Source organism: Rana temporaria, chromosome 6 (genome assembly GCF_905171775.1).
Source record: "Rana temporaria chromosome 6, aRanTem1.1, whole genome shotgun sequence".
Classification (NCBI taxonomy): domain Eukaryota; kingdom Metazoa; phylum Chordata; class Amphibia; order Anura; family Ranidae; genus Rana; species Rana temporaria.
The window spans coordinates 7,434,580-7,462,480 of NC_053494.1; the positions used below are offsets into that span (position 1 = coordinate 7,434,580).

At 43.7% G+C, this 27,901-nt stretch overlaps 1 protein-coding gene and 1 pseudogene across 1 annotated transcript; both read left to right on the top strand.

Moving 5' to 3' along the window:
• The first annotated feature begins 116 nt into the window (after positions 1-116).
• LOC120942985 (up-regulator of cell proliferation-like) lies at positions 117-17,988 on the top strand. The gene is made up of 3 exons (XM_040355998.1): positions 117-847; positions 9,304-9,586; positions 12,990-17,988. The coding sequence occupies exons 2-3, from the start codon at positions 9,526-9,528 to the stop codon at positions 17,342-17,344; spliced, it is 4,416 nt and encodes a 1,471-aa protein (XP_040211932.1). The 5' UTR covers positions 117-847; positions 9,304-9,525; the 3' UTR covers positions 17,345-17,988.
• LOC120944334 lies at positions 17,367-27,901 on the top strand (annotated as a pseudogene).

A 27,901-nucleotide genomic window follows, 5' to 3' on the forward strand; every position in this document is an offset into this window, starting at 1 on the left:
CATTTTTGCCATTATTACCACCTTAAGGCGTGGTAGATGGAAGACTTTGTGGGACCCGGTTGAACGAGGTTGTCAGTTATCTAGACTTGGCCAAGTTCTTGTTTGTATTGTCCCGGAGCCAGGAGAGCCTGAGGGAAGAGGCGAGAAATGAAACTCTCTATTCTGGTTTCACTTTCAAGGCAGGAAACGGCTCCTGACTCCCAGAATACGAGCCTCCTGACTCCCAGAATACGAGCCTCCTGACTCCCAGAATACGAGCCTCCTGACTCCCAGAATACGAGCCTCCTGACTCCCAGAATACGAGCCTCCTGACTCCCAGAATACGAGCCTCCTGACTCCCAGAATACGAGCCTCCTGACTCCCAGAATACGAGCCTCCTGACTCCCAGAATACGAGCCTCCTGACTCCCAGAATACGAGCCGCCTGACTTCCAGAATACGAGCCTCCTGACTCCCAGAATACGAGCCTCCTGACTCCCAGAATACGAGCCGCCTGACTTCCAGAATACGAGCCTCCTGACTCCCAGAATACGAGCCTCCTGACTCCCAGAATACGAGCCTCCTGACTCCCAGAATACGAGCCTCCTGACTCCCAGAATACGAGCCGCCTGACTTCCAGAATACGAGCCTCCTGACTTCCCGGCCGCCTCTCCGGATCTTCACCGTCCTGATTGAGGACTCAGGAGTGTCAGGGGAGTTCCTCTAAGGTGACCATGGATGGGGAGACGTGGAGGACAGGAGAACCTCGACAGGTAGACGAGGAGCAAAGTCTGGGAGATAGCGAGGACGGGATTTCCTAATCCACCTTCCACCCCGGTCTTCAACCTTCCCGTCTTCCAGACTTCCAGGTAACGGCACAGCCGGGAAATCGATCGCCATTTAACCCCTTAGCTGCTGGAAGATGTCAGATTTTTAACCCTTTCGCTTCCAGAGCCAAATTTTGCTTTTGCACACATTTAAAAAATACTTTTAGGTTTGAAGACTACTGAACCACCCCCCCAATAGTATATATTTTCTGAAAGCAGAGACCCTGGAGAATAAAATGGTGGTAGTTAAAAAAAAATGTAATATCACATTTTATTAGTGCAATACAGTCTATGTAAGATACTGCACATCACACAGGGCCAGATTCACAAAGAGATACGACGGCGTACCTGCTAATACGCCGTCGTATCTCTGAGATCCAACAGTCGTATCTATGCGCCTGATTCATAAAAATCAGTTACGCATAGATCTCCCTTAGATCCGACAGGTGTAAGTGACTTACACCGTCGGATCTTAGGCTGCAATCTCCCGCCGGCCGCTAGGTGTCGCCTCGTTTTTTTACGCGTCGGATATGCAAATGAGGAGAACCGCCGATTCAGAAACGAACGCCCGCCCGTCGCTTTTTTTTCACGTCGTTTGCGTTCGGCTTTTTCCGGCGGATAGTCACCCCTGCTATAGCAGGAATAACTGCGGCGTATCCTATGTTTAGTATGGCCGTCGTTCCCGCGCCGAGTTTTAAATTTTAACGTCGTTTGCGTACGCCGATTCAGAATTCTGCCCGACGCAAGTTACGCTCACGCCGAAACCACTGACGTCCTAGCGACGTCAGTGTCAGCAATGCACGCCGGGAAATTGAGCCGGCGGCGCATACGCATTTAAATCGGCGCAGGGACGCGCCTGATTTAAATACTACACTCCCCCTAGCCGCGGAATTTGAATTACGTCGGGGGAGTTACGATCCGCCGGTGCAAGTTTCGAGGTAAGTGCTTTGTGAATACAGCACTAGCCTCGCAAAAGTGCGCCGGCGGATCGTAAATCACATAGATTACGCGGATCTAAAGATCCGCTAATCTATGTGAATATGGCCCACGGAGTTTATCTGTCAGGACTATGATTGAATAACATAGGGGTGTATTTATAAAAAATATATATATACTGGGCTAGATTCAGCAACAAGTTACGGCGGCGTATCTCCAGATACGCCGCCGTAATTTCAAATCTGCACCGTCGTATCTTTACGCCGATTCTCAAAGGCAGATACGTTGAAAAAAATAGGCTTCCTCCGCCGACGTAACTTGAATACGGCGGCGTATAATTGCGTGCAATTTTACGCTGGCCGCTAGGTGCCGCTTCCGTTGTTTTCGGCGTAGAATATGCAAACGACCTAGATACGCCGATTCACAAACGTACGTACGCCCCGTGCGCAATTACGTTACGTCGTTTACGTTAGGCTTTTTTGGCGTAAGGTTGCTCCTGCTATTAGGAGGCGCAGCCAATGTTAAGTATGGACGTCGTTTGCGTAAGTCGTTCGCGAATAGGGCTGGACGTCATTTACGTTCACGTCGAAAGCTATGACGATTTGCGGCGGAATTTCGAGCATGCGCACTGGGATTCTTTCACGAACGGCGCATGCGCCGTTCGTAAAAAATGTAAAATACGCGGGGGCAACATTAATTTCAATAAAACATGCCCCCTCATCCTCATTTGAATTAGGCGCGCTTACGCCGGCCCCATTTACGCTACGCCGCCGTAAGTTAGGAGGCAAGTGCTTTGTGAATACAGTACTTGCCTTTATAACTTACGGGGGCGCAGCGTAAATAGGATACGCTGCGCCGCCGTAATAATGCGCGCAGCTACCTGAATCTAGCCCAATGTATATATATATATATACACAAATTAACGTGGAGTTTTGCTGTACAAATGCCTATGCAAATATATATATACACAAATTATACACCTATGCAAATATATACATATATATATATATATATATATATATATATATATATATATATATATATTTGCATAGGTGATCGTACAGCAAAACTCCACGTTAATTTGTTCTTTGAAAATGGGGAACAAATCAAATGTTCTCAGGCTATATTCTTTAAGGATCTGTGAATGCGGAAAATACCACATTATGACCACTAGATGGAGCGGAGGAGCACACTTATTTCCTATGACAGTCAGCTCCATCTAGTGGCCATAATGTGGTGTTTTCTGCATCCGCACATTCGATCTGCAGAGAATATAGCCTGTGAACGTTCGACTTTGTCCATTTGCACAGAACAAATTGACGTGCAGTTTTGTTGGACAAGCAGCTATGTGAATTTTTTTTATAAATATACCGGAACAGGATGCAGCATTCAGCAGTAAATATAGTATACTAGGACCCCTTACCTTGCTGTATTATAAATGTATGATGCACAAGCAGCTGAATAAACTGGTGTCATTTTCTGTAAGTCCACCATCCCTGTGCTGAGTTCCCGGGTCTGTACACCCGCTGTGCCCATTATGAGGGGTTCCCACCATCCCTGTGCTGAGTTCCCGGGTCTGTACACCCGCTGTGCCCATTATGAGGGGTTCCCACCATCCCTGTGCTGAGTTCCCGGGTCTGTACACCTGCTGTGCCCATTATGAGGGGTTCCCACCATCCCTGTGCTGAGTTCCTGGGTCTGTACACCTGCTGTGCCCATTATGAGAGGTTCCCACCATCCCTGTGCTGAGTTCCCGGGTCTGTACACCCGCTGTGCCCCATTATGAGGGGTTCTCACCATCCCTGTGCTGAGTTCCCGGGTCTGTGCACCTGCTGTGCCCATTATGAGGGGTTCCCACCATCCCTGTGCTGAGTTCCCGGGTCTATACACCCGCTGTGCCCCATTATGAGGGGTTTCCACCATCCCTGTGCTGAGTTCCCGGGTCTGTACACCCGCTGTGCCCATTATGAGGGGTTTCCACCATCCCTGTGCTGAGTTCCCGGGTCTGTACACCCGCTGTGCCCATTATGAGGGGTTCCCACCATCCCTGTGCTGAGTTCCCGGGTCTATACACCCGCTGTGCCCATTATGAGGGGGTTCCCACCGTCCCTGTGCTGAGTTCCAGTCTGTACACCCGCTGTGCCCATTATGAGGGGTTCCCACCATCCCTGTGCTGAGTTCCCGGGTCTGTACACCCGCTGTGCCCATTATGAGGAGTTCCCACCATCCCTGTGCTGAGTTCCCGGGTCTGTACACCCGCTGTGCCCATTATGAGGGGTTCCCACCATCCCTGTAAGTTCAGACAATGGCAACATTGAGGTCCGACAATCTCATTTCTGGCTGATGAAACTTTCACAAACTTTTGTTATATGAAAAATAAAAGTTACAATTTCCATGAAGATTTCCCTTTAAAATCTCAATAATAGAAGGTTGCAGTAAACCAGTAATTCTGTGAGCGCGGCTCGTGTTTGTATTCTGTCATCTCCCAGGAGGGGAGTCCCTGGAGATCAGAGAATGTCATGTTCTTCACCCTCTGGGGGGCGTTTATTATCTCTCTGTGTATTGGGTTTGTGTCCCTTTATCCAATGGCTGGCCTGCGAAGCTTGCACTCCTCAGCCCTGGATCAGGCTGGACGGGGAACTGCAGAGAAGGTAATTTGATATCTCACTCATTTCACACACGTGCTTCGCATTCTTAAAGGTCAGGTCCACCCTCTAGTATTTATTTTTAGTAATAGGAGGAGTTAGGGGCTGGGCCAGCTCTGGATTTTCAACAGTTAGATCTCCATTCCGAAATTCCTGCCTTCTTCCTGTTCACCTGAGGTTTTAGGAACCCCCCCCCCCCCCAAAAAAAAAAAAGGTGTGTGATCCAGGGCTCCTCATGTTGCAGTCTCTATAACCATGGAGGCTCCTCAGAAAGAAAGAAAGATGGAAGGAAAGAAAGAAAGAAAGAAAGAAAGAAAGAAAGAAAGAAAGAAAGAAAGAAAGAAAGAAAGAAAGAAAGAAAGAAGGAAAGAAGGAAGATGTAAAGAAAGAAAGAAAGAAAGAAGATGTAAAGAAAGAAAGAAAGGTGGATGGAAAAAGAAAGCAAGCAAGATAGAAGGAAAGAAAGAAAGATAGGGGGGTGGAGTAAGAAAAAAATAGAGAGAGAGAGAGAGAGGGATGAAGGAAGAAAGAAAGATGAAAGGAAAGATGGAAAGAAACAAAGAGGGAAAGAAAGAAAGAAAGAAAGAAAGAAAGAAAGAAAGAAAGAAAGAAAGAAAGAAAGAAAGATTGAAGGAAAGAAGGAAAAAAAGAAAGAGAGGTGGATGGAGGAAGAAATAAAGAAGGAAAGGGGGATGGAGGAAGAAATAAAGAAGGAAAGGGGGATGGAGGAAGAAATAAAGAAGGAAAGGGGGATGGAGGAAGAAATAAAGAAGGAAAGGGGGATGGAGGAAGAAATAAAGAAGGAAAGGGGGATGGAGGAAGAAATAAAGAAGGAAAGGGGATGGAGGAAGAAATAAAGAAGGAAAGGGGGATGGAGGAAGAAATAAAGAAGGAAAGATAGATGGAAAGAAAGAAAGAGAGTGGGATGGAGGAAGAAGGGAAGGAAGGGAACCCCTACATATGTACAGAGTACTCACTGGGAGGCAGGAGGGTCTGGATGGATGGATGGATCAGATTCCATCTTTCCATTTGCTGGGCTTGAGCTTGAATCTTCCCGCCCACACGTCCCCATCTCTGAGGCCAAACAGAGAACACTGTCGGGGGGGGGAGTGGGCGGGGCAGACACGGTAGGAGAGGGTGGGAGGAGGAGGGGCAGAAGCAGTTCTCTCTCCTCTCCTGTCTGGCTGTGTGGGCAGTAGGGGGAGAGGAGGGGAAGTGTCAGAGCTGGCTCTGCTAAGCGACTCTCCCTGGCTGTGATCTGAAAGTGTCCATGAGCTTCGATCACCCGGTAACTTGGTCCCACTCGCAGCCTGTTATCTCTCCCTGTAGCAGAGTGAGAGGACTCAGGACTGTGCTGATGACGGGGATCTCTGCTGCAAGAAAAGGCAAATTCCGCAAACTGGGCGGTCGCAAGGCCCCTGTGAGTGCAAGGCCTTAGGCGACCTCCTAATTTGCCTAAATAGAGAGCCGCATCTGGGCAGCAATAAACACCTAACAGGGATTCTAATCCCTCTTCAATCTATCTAAAACAAGAAATAAGAATGGACAAATCTCTTAGTAAAAGCAGCACGTATCACACACAATACACAGTGTTGGGCACACAGTTAACCCTTTGATTGCCCCTTGATGTTAACCCCTTCCCAGCCCGTGTCATTAGTACAGTGACAGCGTATAGTATTATCACTGATCGCTGTATTAGTGTCACTAGTGATGCCAGTAGCAGTTAGTCAGTTAGTGTCCCTCCCATCCAGTGCCAGTTAGCGCCAGATTGTCTGCCACACTATCACAGTCCCACTGATCACCACCATTACAGTATAGTGTCATAGCTGCGTAAATTCCAGTATACAGTATATCCCATAGTTTGTAGACAATATAACTTTCACATAAACCAATCCACATACACTTATTGGGATTGTTTTTATCAAAGGCATGTAGCAGAATACATTTTAGCCAAAATATATATCAAAAAATATTTTTTTTTATTTTTTTTATTGGATATGTTTTATAAAAGAAAGTAGAAAATATATATATATATTTTTTTTTTTTCAAAATGTACATTTTTTTGTTTTGTTTATATAATAATAATAATAATAATAATAATAATAATAATAATAATAATAATAATAATAATAATAATAAAAAAAGCAATGGTGATGAAATATCACAAAAAAAAAAAAAGCCTTATTTTCTTTTAAAAAAAATATTAAAATGTCATCTGTGTACAGTGTTGCATGACGGCGCAATTGCCAGTTAAAGTAGCGCAGTGCTGAATAGCAAAAAATGGCCTAGCCATGAAGGGGTAAAATCTTCCAGAGCTCAAGTGGTTAAGACCAACATAAGGGCCTGGATTCAGATACATTTTCGTATCTATCGGCGGGCGTAACGTATCTCAGATACATTACGCCGCCGTAACTTAGGGCGCAAGTTCCGTATTCAGAAAGAACTTGCGCCCTAAGTTAAGGCGGCGTAGCGTATGTGGTCCGGCGTAAGCCCGCGGAATTCAAATTCTCCATGCAGTGGGCGTGTTGTATGGTAATGAAGGCTGACCCCACGTAAATGACGTTTTTGACTAACGGCGCATTCCGAGAACGTATCCCAGTGCGCATGCTCCAAATTACGCCGCAAATAGGCAATGCTTTCGACGTGTACGTAACTTACGTACAGCCCTATTCACGAACGACTTACGCAAACGACGTAATATTCAACGCTGGTCCGACGTCCATACTTAACATAGGATACGCCTCATATAGCAGGGGTAACTTTACGCCGGAAAAAGCCTAACGTAAACGACGTAAAAAAATGCGCCGGCCGGACGTACGTTTCTGAATCGGCGTATCTACCTAATTTGCATATTCCTCGCGTAAATCTACGGAAGCGCCACCTAGCGGCCAGCGTAAATATGCAGCCTAAGATACGACGGTGTAAGACACTTACGCCGGTCGGATCTTAGGGAAATCTATGCGTAGCTGATTCTATGAATCAGGCGCATAGATACGACGCCGCACACTCAGAGATACGACGGCGTATCTGAAGATACGGCGTCGTAACTGCTATCTGAATCTGGGCCAAGGTTTATATTCCCACATTACATGTGATGATGTCGAGGGACAGTCCACTATCAGAGCGTGGGGGAGCGCCATCTGCTGGGGGAGTGGAGGATCAGGTAAGTTAAAGGAGTTGTAAAGTCAGAAGGTTTTGTATTTTAACCACTTAAGGACCGCCGCACGACGATAGACGTCTGCAGAATGGCACGGCTGGGCACAAGGGCGTACATGTACGTCGCCTTTAAGGGCCCAGCCGGTCCTCTCCTCCGTAACCGTCCCCTTGGGAACAGCAGACCCGATCGCCACCGGTGTCTCGCGATCGGGCCACAGAGAGAAAGAACTGGGAGAGGTGAGTGTAAACAAACCTTCCCCATGCTTCCTAGTGTGGCTGTCACTGATCGTCTGTTCCCTGTGTTAGGGAACGACGATCAGTGACGTCACACGCACAGCCAAACCCCCCCACAGTAAGAACACTCCTTTAGGTCACACTTAACCCCTACAGCGCCCCCTCCTGGTTAACCCCTTCACTGCCAGTGCCATTTTCACAGTAATCAGTGCATTTTTATAGCACTTTTCGCTGTGAAAATGACAATGGTCCCAAAGTAGCATCAAAAGTGTCCGAAGTGTCCGCCATAATGTCGCAGTCATGAAAAAAAATCGCTGATCGCCGCCATTACTAATAAAAAAAAAATATTTCTAAAAATGCCATAAAACTATCCCTTATTTTGTAGACGCTATAACTTTTGCGCAAACCAATCAATAAACGCTTATTGCGTTTTTTTTTTTTTCAAAATATATGTAGAAGAATACGTATCGGCCTAAACTGAGGAAAAAAATATTTTTTTTACATATTTTTTGGGGATATTTATTATAGCAAAAAGTAAAAAATATTGTTTTGTTTTTTTAAATTGTCGCTCTATTTTTGTTTATAACCAAAAGAAAGCTCTATTTGTGGGGGAAAAAAAGACACCAATTTTGTTTGGGAGCCAAGTCGCACGACCGCGCAATTGTCAGTTAAAGCAACGCAGTGCCGATTTGCAAAAAGAGGCCAGGTCCTTTACCTGCATAATGGTCCGGGTCTTATGTGGTTAATGCATTCTATGCATTAAAATAAAAAGCCTTTTGTGTGCAGCAGCCTCCCAACGCCCCCCCTCCACAATACTTACCTGAGCCTCATATCTGTCCAGTGACGTCGACGAGTGTCTCGGCCATCCAAAACTCTCCCTCCTGATTGGCTAAGACACAGCACCATTGGCTCCCACTGCTGTCAATCAAAGTCAGTCAGGAGAGAGAGGAGTGGGGCCGGGTCTCGGCTCCATGTCTGATTGGACACAGGGAGCTGTGACTCAGCTCGGTGCCCCCATAGCAAGCTGCTGACTGTGGGGGGCACTCAACAGGAGGGAGGGGCCAGGAGCACCGAAGAGGGACTACAGAAGAGGCACTACATAGTTGAAGGAAATAAGAAAAATGTATAATGTATCCCCGGCTTAATTGTAAAGTTTTGTTTTATTTTTTTTCTATAAAAGTAACAAACATGTCAAAATGACCTCCTCTGTTGCAGTGGATTTGCACAGAGCAGCCCAATCCTCCTCTTCTCTGGTCCCTTTTCGGTGCTCCTGGCCCCTCCCTCCTGTTGAGTCCTGTTGGGGCGGCTGCGGAGCACATTGGAAAAGGGCCTTGTGCGTCTTTGGGTCCGGTTCAGGTGTGAATTTAGGCAAAAATTCGGACCTGAATTGTACCTGAACTGGTGAACACACGACCCCAGTCATGAACCCACGGCCGCACATATGTGAACCCGGCCTTACAGCTGAATATTACTTTGGTGTATATTGGCCCTTTATAACCATTTTTTGATGTATGTTCCCTCACATAGGATCTACAGCTGGGACGAGATCAGTGATCACGGAGGGAGCCCATCAAGTGAGCCAACATCAACTGGACAACCTTCTTCTCCAGCCCGGTGATGGGAACGTTCAGAAGGAGTTCCACTCAATTCTCCTGAACACAGACGAGAATGGCGCTCTATGGTGTGGTGATCCAATCGGTAAAACTCAACTGTTGAATATCCTGAGAAAGAGTCTTCCAATCTTGGAACATGGAGAGATATCCGGATTTACCTCCCAAACATCTACAACCTATAAATAAAGATGGCAATGGTGAGCCCACAATGCAAGTAATGCCATGATGAGGATGAGAATATTTCTATATAATCCGTATGCAACAAATGGGGGAATTTGGTAAATATAGCACTACCCCCATAGGGGGCGCTGGTAAATACTGGTTCTCCTCTAAAAGTATAAAGGCTTCCAGGCATAGACTGGCCATAGGGCACATCAGGCATTTGCCCGATGGGCAAGTACATTTTCTCCTTCACTGACGGCACTGTCTTCTTACTGTGGTTTTCTCCCTCTGGTGGTTTCTTCTCCCTCTGCTGTCTTCTTACTCCGGGCTTCTCCCTCCGGTGGTTTCTTCTCCCTCTGCTGTCTTCTTACTCCGGGCTTCTCCCTCCGGTGGTTTCTTCTCCCTCTGCTGTCTTCTTACTCAGGTCTTCTCCCTTCGGTGGTTTCTTCTCCCTCTGCTGTCCTCTTACTCTGGTCTTCTCCCTCCGGTGGTTTCTTCTCCCTCTGCTGTCTTCTTACTCCGGGCTTCTCCCTCCGGTGGTTTCTTCTCCCTCTGCTGTCCTCTTACTCTGGTCTTCTCCCTCCGGTGGTTTCTTCTCCCTCTGCTGTCTTCTTACTCCGGGCTTCTCCCTCCGGTGGTTTCTTCTCCCTCTGCTGTCTTCTTACTCCAGTCTTCTCCCTCCGGTGGTTTCTTCTCCCTCTGCTGTCTTCTTACTCCAGTCTTCCCCCTCCGGTGGTTTCTTCTCCCTCTGCTGTCTTCTTACTCTGGTCTTCTCCCTCCGGTGGTTTCTTCTCCCTCTGCTGTCTTCTTACTCTGGTCTTCTCCCTCCGGTGGTTTCTTCTCCCTCTGCTGTCTTCTTACTCCGGTCTTCTCCCTTCGGTGGTTTCTTCTCCCTCTGCTGTCTTCTTACTCTGGTCTTCTCTCTCCGGTGGTTTCTTTTCCCTCTGCTGTCTTCTTACTCCAGTCTACTCCCTCTGGTGGTTTCTTCTCCCTCTGCTGTCTTCTTACTCCGGTCTTCTCCCTTTGGTGGTTTCTTCTCCCTCTGCTGTCTTCTTACTCTGGTCTTCTCCCTCCGTGGTTTCTTCTCCCTCTGCTGTCTTCTTACTCCGGTCTTCTCCCTCCAGTGGTTTCTTCTCCCTCTGCTGTCTTCTTACTCCGGGCTTCTCCCTTCAGTGGTTTCTTCTCCCTCTGCTGTCTTCTTACTCCGGTCTTCTCCCTCCGGTGGTTTCTTCTCCCCCTGTTGTCTTCTTACTCCGGGCTTCTCCCTCCAGTGGTTTCTTCTCCCTCTGCTCTCTTCTTACTCTGCTCTTCTCCCTCCGGTGGTTTGAATTCTCCATAGGCGACACTTTAAAAACCTCCACAGGTTTAAACTTTAGAGACACTCCACACAATTGTGTTCCTGTGCGATTCCTGGCGTGAACCGGCCCTAAAGGTTTATAGCCTGTGTGGTTATCTTTATGAACTGACTTTTATATTGTTTTATATGAGATGATAAAATAACAGAGTGATATAATAGCACTAGTTGTGATAAACTTCTTACAGAGCTGACCCATTAAAGCTTGGTATGCAAGTTAGTGAGCTGAAATTAAAGAGTTATGAAGTAATCAGGTTTAGTATCAAGGAAATAAACCCGGAGCTTCCCTCTGTTGGTCACTTTTGGTATCCAAACTTTGGCCTGTGGGAGAATGTTGCCCTCCACTTGCCTATATCTGACCCTTGGGGCACTTACTGCTCTCACTGATACTAGTCACTATTTATTCTATTAATGCCAATGATGGGACACTATTCCTTCCACTGATGCCAATGATGGGACACTATTCTTTCCACTGACACCAATGATGGGACACTATTCTTTCCACTGACACCAATGATGGGACACTATTCCTCCCACTGATACCAATGATGGGACACTATTCTTTCCACTGACGCCAATGATGGGACACTATTCCTCCCACTGACACCAATGATGGGACACTATTCTTTCCACTGACGCCAATGATGGGACACTATTCTTTCCACTGACGCCAATGATGGGACACTATTCCTTCCACTGACATCAATGATGGGACACTATTCCTTCCACTGACATCAATGATGGGACACTATTCCTCCCACTGACACCAATGATGGGACACTATTTCATCCACTGACATCAATGATGGGACACTATTCCTTCCACTGACACCAATGATGGGACACTATTCTTTCCACTGACACCAATGATGGGACACTATTCCTCCCACTGACACCAATGATGGGACACTATTCCTTCCACTGACACCAATGATGGGACACTATTCCTCCCACTGACACCAATGATGGGACACTATTCCTTCCACTGACACCAATGATGGGACACTATTCCTTCCACTGACATCAATGATGGGACACTATTCCTTCCACTGACACCAATGATGGGACACTATTCCTTCCACTGACACCAATGATGGGACACTATTCCTTCCACTGACACCAGTGATGGGACACTATTCTTTCCACTGACACCAATGATGGGACACTATTCAGAGACAAATTGGGCATGAATTTTTGCCAAAATTTGTACCTAAAATGGAGCCAAATACGCACAGGACCCTTGTTCATTCAGAGCTGGTCACAGTCTCCCGTCATTGGAATTGAATGCGGAGAAATCCCCCCCCCCCCCCCGGGTTTATTTTCAATAACTTTTGAAAATGATGAAATCATGAAATATAACAATGTAGAGCAGTTTGCTGCAAGTAGAGAACTTGGGGTACCTCAGGTGGGAAGACTGATCTCTGTCCCTTACTGCTATTCTAAGAAACCCAGGACCGTCTCCTTTTAATCTTCTAACTATTTGTATGAGTTCCCAACTTTGCTCAAATCATGTCTTTCACTGTCTTCAGGTGGTCCAATGCAACAACAACTTCGCACTTTTTTTTTAACATACCTCATGGGGTAGCTTTAAAAACAAGTTTGAGTTGGACCCTAAATTATAATTAAAGTAAACCTGTTCTACCAACCAACATTACTAGTAAAGTGAAGTACCTTGCAGTGTTTCTGGACAGGTCATCAGATTGTTTGCTGCGTATCTTGGTGAACTATGGACCCTAGGCTTAGGTTGCATACAAGGCCTTAGAGTGGAGGTTAAATTGCACCCAGAAAAATTACGATGGAGCCTACACACGGTCCGAATTTTAGACCAAAAGCTCACATCGGACTTTTCTTGTCGGAATTTCCGATCGTGTGTACGTGGCATAAGCCTAGGAATAAGGCTCCTCCCAGACAACCTAAAATGTATCTGAAGACAAGAACAGGTCCTATCAGGGACATAAGGTTCTTCGATATACTGGTTAGTTACACATCAATGTAGTTGGCCTTAAAGAATCATTTTTGGAATTTGTTGAAGATTTACAAGCCTGTATTATTTTATATTTATTTCTGTTATTATTCTATTCACAGAAAATAAAAATGTGTTCAATCAATTCATTGAAGAACTGGGACTGAATAGGTATACAAAGCACAAGCTGACACCTTCAGATGTCCTGAGCATCAATCAGGAGGTTCTATCAGATGCTACTTGCCGCTCTATAAAGGACATTACTTGGCGCTTCTTAAGATGGCTTATATCGCTGAATACCAATGCCAATAATTCAATGTTCTGCGGCTCCGAAATGGATCGACGCTCAATACCTAGTATCTCTGGACAAGGCAAATCAGTTACAAGGTCTGAGACCCCCATTGATATTAGCATGTATTTATCAAAAGCAAATGAGAGCTACAATCTGTCTGATTCTATTTATTTACGAGATAGTGAAAATGAATGGCCAACTGTCCACCCCCTTGATGTTCTCTGTGCCCTCCTGAACTGTGCAGACAATTTTCTAAGACAAGAGATTGTAACCAGACTGTCTATGTCTCAGTTTGCTGTCCCTCTACTGCTCCCTGCTGGTGATGGTATGGAAGGCATGTTTATGTTGTGGGCAATGAGAAATATTGTGAAGTACTTACCAACAGAAACTGGGGAGTTTGTAGAAGACTATTTGGTGAATATTCCTATGCCCTTATTCTCTTTTGTAAGACTTGGGGAATGTAAGAACATATCCAAATCTCAGATCCTTAACCAAGTTCTTAGCCTCATCTCACACAGCTGCCGTACAGATTTTGTACATCGGGAAATGAATTGTGGTAAAGGCTCTAGAATCATATCCAATGGCCTGGTAGAGCTTGCCTGGTATCTCCCTACTAAAAATACTGGTCCCTGTTGTGCCCAACAACCTTTTGCCATTGCCAACCTGCACGGGGACATACAGGCAAACCTGAGACAGTTTCGGTTCCTAGCAAATGTTTCATCCGCCGTGTTCATACTTCTTGAAGGAGCGTCTGTCTGGGGTGAGATATATAATGAGGAATGTGATCATTTTTATTTCATAGTTGGACACCCATCCAATAGTTCCATGAATTATGAGACAGAACAACTATGTAAAGCTTTATCTTCATCCCTTTCAAATCTTAATATTCTATTGGGAATTGAGAAGAACCTAGAGGAGAAAATCCAGCTGGTAATTCAAAATGCCATTGAGGTAAACCCTAACCAAATGACATTGACTGATATGGCAGCATTAGGATCTGCTTTTGGCTTCTCTATTGACGAAAACCAAAGAGATTGCCAGTATGCTAAACTGCACACCTTGGAGCTGACCCATGATATTTCAACTACAGCAAAATATAATGAAAATTATCTAAAGTCCCTGAAAGAAATAAGAATACAGCTCACCAAAGTTCAAAATGAAAAGAATCAACCAGAACAACAAGGCAAGTCCAACAAAGAACACTTCAAGTCAGAGTTAGCTGACCACATGCTGAAGAGCCTCCTTAGGTGCTTATGGAATGACGACATCACCAATTTAGTGTATGCTTTTACTTTTATGAGCCGGGCACAGAAACAATATTTCCTAAAATGGATGCAGGTTCACCGTCACAAAGCCTCTACAAACACTTTGCTTGAGGAAGCAATGCAAAGGAACATTTTTTATGATTTAGTACACATTTATCAGGCAGAAGCCATAGTTTCAAAAGCAACAGGACACGTTCCTAGATGTTCTGAGCTGCCTAAAACTGCAGCAGATCTGCTGTTGGATGGGTTTCCACTGGTTTTCATCGGTGAAGACACCTTTAGTGTACACCTTCCATGGATAACCGATGTCCTGACTGACCTGGTCAACAAGACAAGAGGACAATGCAGAGTGAGAGTGATATCTGCGTTGGGAGTTTACTGCACGGGGAAATCCAGTCTACTCTATACCATGTTTGGGTTGCAGTTCCAGGTCACCAGACCTCAACCCACAAAAGGGGCCTTAATGAGTCTTATCAAAGTGGAAGACAGCTTTAAACAGAAGCTGGACTGTGATTTCCTCTTGGTGATTGACACCGAAGGATTAAGAGCCTCCAAGTTGGCATCTGAAAAGGAAAAATTTGAACATGACAATGCATTGGCAGCATTCATGATTGGGATGAGTGACATAGTCATCTTCAGCCTGTCCGGTGAAAATCCATTGGACACCATCAACATTTTCCAAATGGCAACATGTGCCCTTCTAAGGATGAGAGACTCGGGAAGAAGACCGGCTTTGTATTTTGTACAAACTGATGCAACAAATGGTTCTTCTGATGGAGAAAACAGTAACAAAGACAAAATACACCAATGTCTTCATGAAACAATTGATCTAGCTGCTAAAGTAGTAAAAAGAGCTAGCTTTCTATCATTAAAGGATGTTTTTGAATGTGACTTTTTAAGCAGGCACTGGTACAGCTTTATCCCCAGTCTCTGGCAAGGAGATCCTTTCAATAGATGCATCAATTCTGAATATGCTGAGAAAGTAATGGAGCTAAAAAAACATTTAATTCACACTCTAACCCAAAAACCAAATCATGGCAGTTTGCGGACTATGCTAGACTTTATTGATGATATCAAAAGTCTGTGGAACGCTGTAAACCTTGAGCCCATTCTGAAATATGAGCGCATTAAAGAGGTTATAACCTACACTGAACTGTCTGATCGGTACAGGGAGTTAGAACGAGGTATCCACAAAGAGTTGTATGAGTGGAGTTCCAAAGAGGAAGCACAAATTTCACCATCTCATGGCGCAGACTTCTTAAAAGAAGATATGTTGGAACACCTGCAAAAAAAGAAGCAGGAAAAATTTGAACATTTCAGACTCTATTTGGATTCGGACAAAAAACAATTCGAAGAATGTTTTATTGAGAAATTCCATCTCCTTAGTAAAGAACTTGAAACTTTCTATAAAAAGAAGTGCACTGAAATTCAGATCTTAAGGCATGGCCTGCAAATGGCAGTTATTGAAGACCTTCGTGACCAGGAGTGGGACCCCGATGAGCTGGAGCCTAATTTGGATTTTGACTCATTCTGGGAAGACAAGGTCAGCCAGCTGAAGTTACAATTTTTGGAAAAACTTGATATTCAGAATGAATTTCTGCAGATACTCAAAAAGGAGATGAGGGACAGAGGGGGTTTGGTTACTGAAGTTCTTAACAGCGTCAACAATTTGTCAGACTCTATGGAAGAAAGCTTTACTATTGAGGAAAAACATATTGATGCAACTTGGCTCACAAGGAAAGGGGCAAAGAACAATAACGGTACCAAACCTTGGAGTCGACTGGAGCGCCTTGTTGAATCTCTAACTAAAAGGTGCAGCAAATACGCCCTGACCATGACTAAATTAAATAAAGATTATGAGCCCATACACTGTCTAGAGATGTTACGAATGATTAACAAAGTGATCAGAAAGGAAATATTTCCCTTCACAGATATGTTTGAGGTTGACCTGAAGCTTCACATCTTGAGAAGAACAGCCGAGGCCTTCCAAAAAACACATGAAGCCCTCGTCAAAGCGAAAGAAGAAAATTTCTTTCTGGAGCAACAGAGGGCGCCACCCTTAAATTCTTTAAAAAATATAATACAAGACAAATGCAGCGCTAAACGGTTTTGCCACCTCTGTCTGAAACCTGCTATGGAGCTACACATGACGTCAACTCTACAACCTTATGTTATTCGGGACAATGTAGGCGCAGTAAGAAAGAGCAGGAGGACATCACCAATTTTAGATGTGATTAGAGGCTTCCCTCTCTTCAATAATAACAGCCAAGTTTATATTGACTGTAATTTGTTGGCCGATGCTATCTCTTCCACCATGGCAATTTTGAAAAGGGTGTTACAACGTCACACAGAGATGGAATACGACAACGTTAATGTATTGATGGGAGACGTCTGCATTGCGCTGGCTTCTGAACTGTCTCTAAAACAAAGAGATATAGCAGAATACCCTTTGGAAGTCACATCCTTAACCCCACACCAATTTTCCAGCCATGTTGACTTTTTTATAAGACAGTTAAAAAATGAACTCCAGCCAAACAGAGACACGTTCAGGATTATGATACTTAGAGTATGCAAGAAGCTCTTTGAATGTAGGAAGCAGAACCAATACTGCAAAGACCCTTATAATTCTGGGTTTAGAAGCCACCAAAAGAACTTTAGGACATTTTGCAAAAGAAGCAAACCCAGCAAAATAAAAACTGTTGGACCTCATTCCTGGCCCAAAGAGTCTTCAGCTCAAAGGGTTCATATCAACATTAATGTCAATGAATCACACCCCCAGCAATTTGCTAACTGGAGCAAGAACCGTGTTTGGTGGAGGGGGAATAAGGAGAGAGCTTACTTTGAGGATAAAACCAACTATGACACAGTTATAACAGCCTGCAATACCACTGGTTGCCACTGGAGGGCGACTCACATTTAACTGGCTGGACACACACTTGCAGATGAAACATTTTGCATACAATCTAGTGCAACCTAAAGGCTGGCAAGAAGCCAAGGTACCCTCACACTTCTGAGATTCCCCCAAGCTGTCCTGCAAACTAGAATTCTGGCATTTTTACTTTTTTTACTGTCCACCCACATCTACCAGGCAACACAACTTAGGGCAGGGGTAGGCAACCTGTGGCACTCCAGCTGTTGCAGAACTACAAGTTCCATCATGCCTCTGGGAGTAATTGTAACTGCCAACCCCATCATGCCTCTGGGAGCAATTGTAACGGCCAACCTTGCAATCCCTCGTGGGAAATGTAGTTCCACAACAGCTGGAGCGTCACAGGTTGCCTACCCCTGACTTAGGGGTAGGCAACCCTCCCCCCCCCCCACCACACACACACACACACACACACATGCAGATCCCTGTCTGACTGATCTTCTAGCTTACCCACACTGACACTAATCTGTATGCAATCAGCAGCCATGCAATGCAATTATCTACAGATTAACAAGAAATGTACAGCAAGCATACAAACCCTGGTAACACAATGCACAAATCTCTCTAAGGCCCCGTACACACGATCGGTTTGATCCGATGAGAATGAACCGAAGTTCATTTTCATCGGACCAAACCGACCGTGTGTATAGGCTATTGGTCTTTTTTTCCTTCAGGCCAAAATTTTAAAACATGCTTCAAAACCGAACCGATGGACCGCTGCCCGATCGGACCAAACCGATGGTTAGTACAGAAAAGCATCGGTTCAAAACCCGCGCATGCTCAGAATCAAGTCGACGCATGCTTGGAAGCATTGAACTTCGTTTTATTCAGCACGTCGTGTGTTTGACGTCACCGCGTTCTGACCCGATCGGATTTTGGACTGGCGGTGTGTACACATATCAGGCCGTACGGCCACTTCAGAGGTTAACCGATGAAAACGGTCCGACGGACCATTCTCATCGGTTTTGTCCAACCGTGTGCACGGGGCCTCACCTGTGCCAACAGCCGGGGCCACAGACTGTCATTAGCCCCGCTCTCGGCTTTCTTCCCTTCAGCAGCCACAGTCCTCCACACACCGCTCCGGTTCCTCCTGCTTCCGTGCTGCCTCCTCTTGCAGTGCAGGAAAATTAACCCTTTTGTGGGACTGCGGGAAGAAGCTGTCTGTGTGGGAAAGTCCCGCAGAATCCGTGCATGTTGGGAGGTATGCGCAGGGCCGCCATCAGAAATTTTGGGGCCCCTTACACAGCTTAAGGCATGGGCCCCCTGGAGCAGAGAACCGAGGGGGGGTAGCCATCCGGGGCCCTGGGGACCTCTGGGCGGGCCCTTTAATAAAAATAAAAAATAAACCTCTGGGCCCTTTAATAAAAAAAAATAAACATTTTATAAAAAATACATAAAAAAAGGGAGGTTGCCTCTGGGCCCCTGGGGACCTCTGGGCCTTTTAATAAAAAATAAAAAATATAAACAAAACTAAAAAAATAAACATTTATTAAAAAAAATAAAAAAAGGGGGGTTGCCACATGGGGCCCTGGGGACCTCTGAGCCCTTTAATAAAAAAATATATGTATAAAAAAATGTAATTTTTTTTATAAAAAAAAGGTGGATTGCCATCCGGGGGCCCTGGAGACCCCTGGGCCCTTTAATAATAATAATATACATATATATATATATATATATATATATATATATATATATATATATATATATGTAAACAAAAAAAAAGGGGAGGGGGGGTTGCCGTCTGGGGCCCTGGGGGCTTTTGGGCAGTGCATAGAAATAGGTCAAATTAAGAAAATACAAAAAATAAAATTTTACTATTTGCTTTAAAATAAAGGGGAGAAAAGAAGACAGAAATAAACGTTACGATTTTTGGTGGTATGGTTTATCCTGCTGGTTGATACACACCAAATGTTCCATCTTTGTTTAGAACACGCTTGATACTGTACACATTACACTGTTCAGTTTTCATGCTGCTCTGAGTATTGAGGTATGGATGTGGGACAGACTCTAACCCTTGGTCAATGACCTCTGGGGCTTCACCTCACCCACTGTGAGGAGAGGTCTTGGCTCCTGAAGAGGCCACGGGTTACAGTATATGGATCAGCTGGTTCTGATAGCAGGGGCGCACTGACAACTCATGGGGCCCCCCCGGCAATAGAAGATTATGGGGCCCCCGGGCTTACAGATGGCCACCACGCCAGGAGGCAGTGCCGAGGCGGGGCAGCTAAAATCTCAGGATTTTTACATCAAAAGCATGTCGGTTTCGGACATATCAGGGACAGATCTAAAAAAAAAAACAGATTTTTACATACTGTCCCTGGTTTTACTGAGCCTGGCAACCCTGATGGGGCCCCCTAGTGGCATGGGGCCCTCGGGCAGTGCCCGAGTGACTCAATGGTCAGTCCGCCCCTGTCTGATAGCTAGGTTGTGGAACATCATCCTGTGGAAATATAGACTTTACATTTATATATTTTGGGCATTATTAAACCTTCCAATACACCTACAACACACCCATCAGACTCTTTGATTGGGTGAGGTGGCTCTGCACTAACTTGGTCAGGAGAAAAGAAAAAAAAGAAAAGGTGGCTGCATGAGTATCTTATGCTGTGTACACACGATCGTTTTTTCAGATGAAAAAAGTCCAATGAAGAAACCGATCGTGTGTGTGCCCCATCTGACTTTTTTCCATCGGTGTAAAAAAATTTATTTTTTTTTGATGAAAAAAAAAACCGATACAAAATTCCGATCGCCTGTGTGGAACTCCATCGATAAAAAATCCATGCATGCTCATAATCAAGTCGACGCACAACGTTTTGGCTCGGTCGGAATTTAGTCTGATAGTCAGCTTCATCCGAATTCCGACGAAAAATTCCATCGGATTTTATTCCATCAGATATCCGATCGTGTGTACGCGGCATAAGAGTTCTTGTTTTACCACCAGAACTACCAAAGACTACTGAGAGTTACTCGATGAGGGCCAGTGACTCTTTGCAGCATCTGATTGGTCTAATGCCCTGTACACACGATCGGTTCATCAGATGAAAACGGACTGATGGATTTTTTCATCAGATATCCGATGAAGCTGACTTTCATCAGTCGTGCCTACACACGATCGGTTAAAAAAAAACGGTCGTGTCAGAACGCGGTGACGTAAAACACAACAATGTGCTGAGAAAAATTAAGTTCAATGCTTCCGAGCATGCGTCGACTTGATTCTGAGCAGGCGTTGATTTTTAACCAATGGATTTTCCCACAGACGATCGTTTTTTTCTTTCGGTTTTTTAACCATCAGATCATTTTAAAACAGGTTCTAAGTTTTTTAACCGATGGATAAAAAAACGATGGGGCCCACACATGATCGGTTCGTCTAATGAAAACGGTCCATCAGACCGTTTTCATCATACAAACCGATCGTGTGTACGCGGCATTACCCTTCAAGTGATCCAAACTCGGCACTGTATACCAAAAACCAAGTGGACTCTACTTAAGTACATTCCTTTTTTTAATTCATGTATGTTTTGCTTTATCCTTTCTGTATGTATTTATTGTATCATGTTGCCTTCCCTTTCAATAAACTATATCTTAAAATTAAGCTAATACTCTAAATGCTCTAATTAGAAATAAAGAAATCCTGTCTTTCTAAAGAAGCTACCATAGTGTAAAAGTTATTACATTCCTATCTGAGTGTGGCAGTGAATGATACAAACATTTTTTAAGGTTCAAGGAGGTGATCAAATACCACCAAAAGAAAGCTCTATTTGTGGGAAAAAAAGGACGTCAATTTTGTTTGGGTACAGCGTCGCACGACCGCGCAATTGTCAGTTAAAGCGACGCAGTGCCGAATCGCCAAAAGTGCTCTGGTCAGGAAGGGGGTAAATTCTTCCGGGGCTGAAGGTGTTAAAAATCAACTCCAGGCAACGCCAATATTATTCCTTGCAGTTGGGTTGCACTGCAAGGGTGACCTGCTAGTTTAGTCCAAGAGAGAGTAAAAGCAGTTTTACTTATCTGATCCTCCTCTTCCCCAGCAGGTGGCACTCCACCCATGCTCTAGCGGTTGACTGTCCCTTTGCACCCTCACGTTCAGTGCAGGCCTATGGAACGTCTATATGATCCAACTAGTTAATTGTTCAGTTCATTTTTTTTTAGATAAACACAAGACAGAAATCATTAGAATGTATACGTGTAGAGAAACCCATTGAGAACTTTTATTTCCAGAAAAAATTTAAAATATTCAAATATCTTTTCTTTTTTTTACTGGTAACCTTGTAAAAGAATAATTAAAGGAAAAACAATCTTTATAGCCCTATAAGATGTGATGTGCGATGTGTTTAACCACTTCCCGACCGCCGCATGTACATTTACGTCGGCAGAATGGCACGGACAGGCACATCAACGTACCTGTACGTGCCTGCCTAGACGTGGGTCGGGGGTCCGATCGGGACCCCCTCCCCCGCTACATGCGGCGGTCGGATTCCCGCGGGGAGCGATCCGGGACGACGGCGCGGCTATTCGTTTATAGCCGCCCCATCGCGATCGCTCCCCGGAGCTGAAGAACGGGGCGAGCCGTATGTAAACACGGCTTCCCCATTCTTCACTGTGGCGGCTGCATCGATCGAGTGATCCCTTATATAGGGAGACTCGATCGATGACGTCAGTCCTACAGCCACACCCCCCTACAGTTGTAAACACACACTAGGTGAACACTAACTCCTACAGCGCCCCCTTGTGGTTAACTCCCAAACTGCAACTGTCATTTTCACAATAAACAATGCAATTTAAATGCATTTTTTGCTGTGAAAATGCCAATGGTCCCAAAAATTGGTCAAAATTGTCCGAAGTGTCCGCCATAATGTCGCAGTCACAAAAAAAATCGCTGATCGCTGCCATTAGTAGTAAAAAAATAATAATTAATAAAAATGCAATAAAACTATCCCCTATTTTGTAAACGCTATAAATTTTGCGCAAACCAATCGATAAACGCTTATTGCGATTTTTTTACCAAAAATAGGTAGAAGAATACGTATCGCCCTAAACTGAGAAAAAAAAACATTTTTTAGATCTGTTTTTGGGGGATATTTATTATAGCAAAAAGTAAAAAATATTGCATTTTTTTCAAAATTGTCGCTTTATTTTTGTTTATAGCGCAAAAAATAAAAACCGCAGAGGTGATCAAATACCACCAAAAGAAAGCTCTATTTGTGGGGAAAAAAGGACGCCAATTTTGTTTGGGAGCCACGTCGCACGACCGCGCAATTGTCTGTTAAAGCGACGCAGTGCCGAATTGTAAAAACCCCTTGGGTCATTTAACTGCATATTGGTCCGGTCCTTAAGTGGTTAAACAACCAGAGCTTTTTTTTCTCGAACACTAGGTGGTGGAACTCAACCACGACCCCCCAAACCCCCATCCCCCACACACACACACCATGCAAATTACATCAAATCGTGGGTGTGGTCAGATTTCAAAAACAGTTGGAGGGTCTTAAAGGGGCATTAAATACCAGGATTGCATTACATACAGAGTGCAGAGTTCAGTGGGGTTACACACAGAGGGCAGAGCTGTCACTTGTAAACACAGAAACCGGACTTCTGTGTTTACAAGTGATTGTGGTGATCAGGCACCAAAGGGTCTGAGCCAGAGGTGGTGGAACTGAGTTCCCCCTGAAAAAAAAGCCCTGGAAACATTAAACACTAGTAAATACAAATGATAGGAATGAGCAGTGCTGCAAGTTTTGTATCTGAAGATCTCCAAAGTGTGAAATCTGTCTAGTTTTTCCGTAAAAACTTTAGTCACTTCCCAAAAAAACCCTCTCAGGTTATATACTGTATGCCATAAACTATTGTTCTATTTTTCTATTGATATTGATACATTTTTTCCTGCTCTAAACTGTAATGAAAGAGAAGTAAACTTTAGGTTGGTTAATCGTGGGCCCTCAAGAAGAAAAAGACCAAGAAACCGAAGGCAGTTACATGGAGGAAATACAGTAACTGGAACACTCAGGCCCCGTACACACGAGAGGATCGATCCGCTGGAATTGATCCGTGGACCGGTTTCAGCGGATAGATCCCCTGGTGTGTACGATCCAGCGGATATTTTTCGGGCCGATGGATTTCCAGCGGATAAAAATTTCTTAACATGCTAAGAAATCGATCCGCTGGAATCCAGTCAGACAGTTTTCTACAACAAGAGATTGTAAGCAAAATGTCCATGTGTCAGTTCGCTGTCCCTCTGCTGCTCCCTGCTGGTGACGGGTCACACTGTACCTATATGCTGTGGGCAATGAGAGACATTGTAAAGAAGTGGATACCTCAGTCACTAGCTGACAGTAAAGGGTTCAGAGAGGAAAATGTGGTGAATATTTCCATGCCACTAATTTCCTTTGTAAGATTGGGGAAATCCAAGTTGTCTAAATCTAAAACTCTGAATCAAGTTCTTAATCCAGCCCAGCAGCATCACAACTTCTTCTTCCATGATGATATGGAAGGGGGTAACATTGAGAGGAAAATATCTGAAGGACTTGTGGAAATGTCCTGGTATTTTCCATCCAGTAGATCTGATGTTTTTCCAGAAGCCTTTGCAGTGACCAACCTACGTGGAGACCTGGAGACCAACTGGGACCAGTTCACATTTTTGAGTGAAATTTCATCAGCTGTGTTCATATTTATGGAGACAATCAATGAGCGAGAATTCCAACTGTTATCAAAATGCAGTCAGAGTGACACCACGTTTTACTTTGTTGTTACTCCCAGTCCAGGCAAAGATATAGAGAAAGAGACATTGAGTATTTTTCTGCGTCTATTACCAGAATTAGGAAGTGAGAAGGAACATGTTGTCTCAAAAGGCAAAACAACAAATGACGCACGTTTCATTAAAACATTGCAAACAAAACTCCAAAGTGTTTTAAAGAGATACTTCAAAAATGTAATATTAGGAAACGCTTCAAGATACATTGATAATCACAATTTTGTGGTGGATGAAAACACAAATGAATGCCAGAGGGCAAGAGACCTTGCCAATAAAATCATTCGGGGAATTAATGATGTAGCACAGTATAAAAAGCAAACACTGACATTACAAGGAGATCTCTGGAAACAATTGTCCAAAATAGAAATAGAACTTTGCAGAATGAAAAATCAAGGAGGTGAGAATGCAGAAAAATACCAGTCTGCTCTCCTAAAGGAATGCAATAAACTGCACTCAGAGCAATATAAACATCAAACTCCAAAAGGTATAAAGATGTTTATGGACGCTCTTACTGGTTTGTCTCAGAAAGAAAGACAATATTTTCTAAAATGGATGAAATTTAAGCTTGATGCAATTGCAAGAAACAATCTGACTGAACTTCAAAGTACATATAAGGAGAAATGTACCAACACCGCACATAGAAAAGAACTTCAGGACTTAGATCAGAAACTTTCGGATAGCTCTTTAGGGATAGAACACCTTCTACGTGAACTGGGTCAGTTCTATGAAGCTGAAAGTTCTATAACAAAACAAAAACAAATTGATAGACACACAAAAAAGTTTTCAGAACTTCCAGGAATAGCAGCCGATCTTCTGTTGGATGGGTTTCCATTGGAGCTTATTGATGGAGATGCTTCCAACATCCCCTTGCAATGGATAACAGATGTCTTGACTGAGCTGGACATCAGAACGAAAGGACAGAGCAGACTAAGAGTGATAACAGTGCTGGGAAAGTACAGGGAAATCCACCCTTCTAAACACCATGTTTGGCCTGCAGTTCCCTTTGGCCAGTGGAAGATGCACACGAGGAGCCTTCGTGACTCTTCTTAACGTGAAAGAGGATTTTCAGGAAAAGCTGGACTGTCACTTCATCCTGGTGATTGATACTGAGGGGCTGAAAGCTCCAGAGTTGGCCTCTTTGGAGGACAGCTATGAACATGACAATGAACTGGCCACACTAGTGGTTGGGCTGAGTGATATCACTATAGTCAATATGGCCATGGAAAACACAACAGAAATGAAGGATATTTTACAGATTGTGGTCCATGCTTTTCTTAGAATGACGGAAATTGGGAAGAAGCCCAACTGCCAGTTCGTACATCAGAATGTCAGTGATGTATCGGCTCCTGATAAGAACATGAGAGACAGGAAGAAACTTCTGGAACAGCTGAATGAGATGACAAAGGAGGCTGCCAAAATGGAGGGTAAAAATGGGATTTCAGCTTTCACTGATGTGATGAAGTACGATCTTAGGAAGGACAATTGGTACATTCCTGGCCTTTGGCAGGGAGACCCACCAATGGCTCCAGTAAATATTGGTTACAGCTCAAATCTGCTTCAGCTAAAAATGTATTTGCTTAAGTTTATGGAAAGTGAGAAATCTGATAACAAACCATCCAGCATCTCTGACTTTATTACTTGGATAGAAATTTTATGGCGATCTGTGAAACATGAGAAATTCATCTTCAGTTTTAGAAACAGCCTTGTGGCCAAAGCCTACAATAGTTTGTCTTCCCAGTATTCCTTATGGGAATGGGATTTCTGGAAAATAACTCAAAACTGGGTGATCAGCACAGAAAATGACATTAGAAATCAATCTGAAGAAACATATGAAATCAAAAAACATGAGCTGCAGAATATTCTTCTGGATGAAGAAATCAAGATGACTGAATCACTAGAAAAATATTTAGAAAACTCAGAAAAAGCTAATCTCATAGAACGACACAGAGAAGAATTTAAATTAAGTATAAAGAGCCTGAGAAAAGAACTTGAAATAAACGCTCTTAGCAAGTGTCATTAGGCTGTTTCTATCCACAAAGGGAAAATACAAATCCAGGACATTCAGAAGAAATCCCAGACATTGATTGAAGATAGAATATCACATCTTCTGCACAGATATAGACAAAATAATCGGGAAGTAAGTGAACAAGAAATTCAACAAGAATTTGAGTTGATGTGGAAGAAGACATTGGCAGAGCTGCAGTTTGAAAAACTTAGGAGATGTAATGTAGATAAATCGCTTCTTCACCTTCTCAGAAATAACATGCAAAATAGAGGCCCAAATGTAAATGAAGCATTAATTAAGATTAATGATTTACATCAATACGCAAAGCAAGATATCAAGTTTTGTAGAGAAGATAGAAGGTACTTTGATCACCGTTTTTCAGCAGTTTTAAAGAACCTACTATTTAAGCAAGACCGCAATAAGAAGATTAACAATCTTGTTGATTCAATAATTCAGACCAGTGATGAGTATAAAAAAGGAGAAGATTACTTCCAGTGATGACTACAATGAAATATATGCTAAGGAACTTCTATACAAGATCAATGAAATACTAAATAATAGAGATGCAAGAAAACTTAACTTCACGGCACAGTTTGAGCTGGACTCATTTTTGGAAAAGCCTCTCAAGCCTTCCAGAAGTTACATGACAAATTTATTATTACGAATGACTCCAAACTTTGCCTGGAAAATCTAAAGCCTCAATACTTGTCCATGTTTCTCAGTATTTTCCATAAAAAAGATGAATACCGAAACCGAGCTAGACAGTTTTGTGAGCTGTGCCTGAAACCAGCAATAATGGATTATATTTTCAAACATCTTGGACAAAAAATAGTGGATGAGATTTTAACTGGTTCTGAAAATATCACATTTAGCAGCAGAAGTTTTTTCCAGTGTACAATATTAGAGGAGCTTCTAGAAGACATGTCATTCCAAAAGTACATTGAATACATTGGTTTGTATAACAATTTTATAAAGCAATGGATTTTAAGTTACATCACAAAAAAAATTGGCAAGACGCCAGTTTTTGAAACCTTGCTGGTGCCTATCCTATCATCTATTGACAACAAAATAAAAACCGCTCTTAAAAATGCAAGTTGCCTAAAAAAAGACTCCGTCTCAAGCTTTTTGGAGGAGTTCTGTGAATTGTTAAAAACAGAATTGGTGATTCCAGAGAAAGAGATGAAAGTCATCACATTTCACAACTCGGGGGACGTGATGCAGCTCTCATCAGAAATCGATCACTTCCTTACAGAGACACAACAACAAATCCGATCAGAACTACGATCTATGGATATACAGTCTGTACTTTCCAGGGTGACAGTGAAGCCCCAGGATGAATTGGTCAGGAAGGTGGTTGGATGTGGCAAGCAGTGTCCATTCTGTGGTGTCCCCTGTGAGGCCGGAGGGAGTGATCATAAGAATCATTCAACATCTATTCACAGACCACTAGGATTGGCAAGTTACTATGATGAGAAAAGTAAGAAGCTGGAAATTGATATTTGTACTACTGCTGTGGTATCTAACACAGTTTTTGTAAATTTAGATACTGAATGGAAAGAACATCCCTACAAAGATTACCGTACGTATTATCCAGATTGGGCCATTCAGCCCGACTCCAGCATTGAGTCCTCAGATTACTGGAAGTTCATCTTTGTAAAGTTTAATCAAGAATTTTCAAAAACATTTGAAGCATTACCAGCTGAGCTGCCGGATATTTGGAAGCAAATCACCAGAGAGCAAGCACTTCACAGCTTGAAAACAGTCTTTAATATCAAATGACAGCCATATAGTGATCCAAAGT

Coding starts and splice junctions, on each gene's coding strand:
- LOC120942985 (XM_040355998.1), top strand. CDS start 9,526: ATGGAGAGATATCCGGATTTACCTCCCAAACATCTACAACCTATAAAT. Junction 9,587..12,989: donor TATAAATAAAGATGGCAATG/GTGAGCCCACAA, acceptor TTCTATTCACAG/AAAATAAAAATGTGTTCAAT.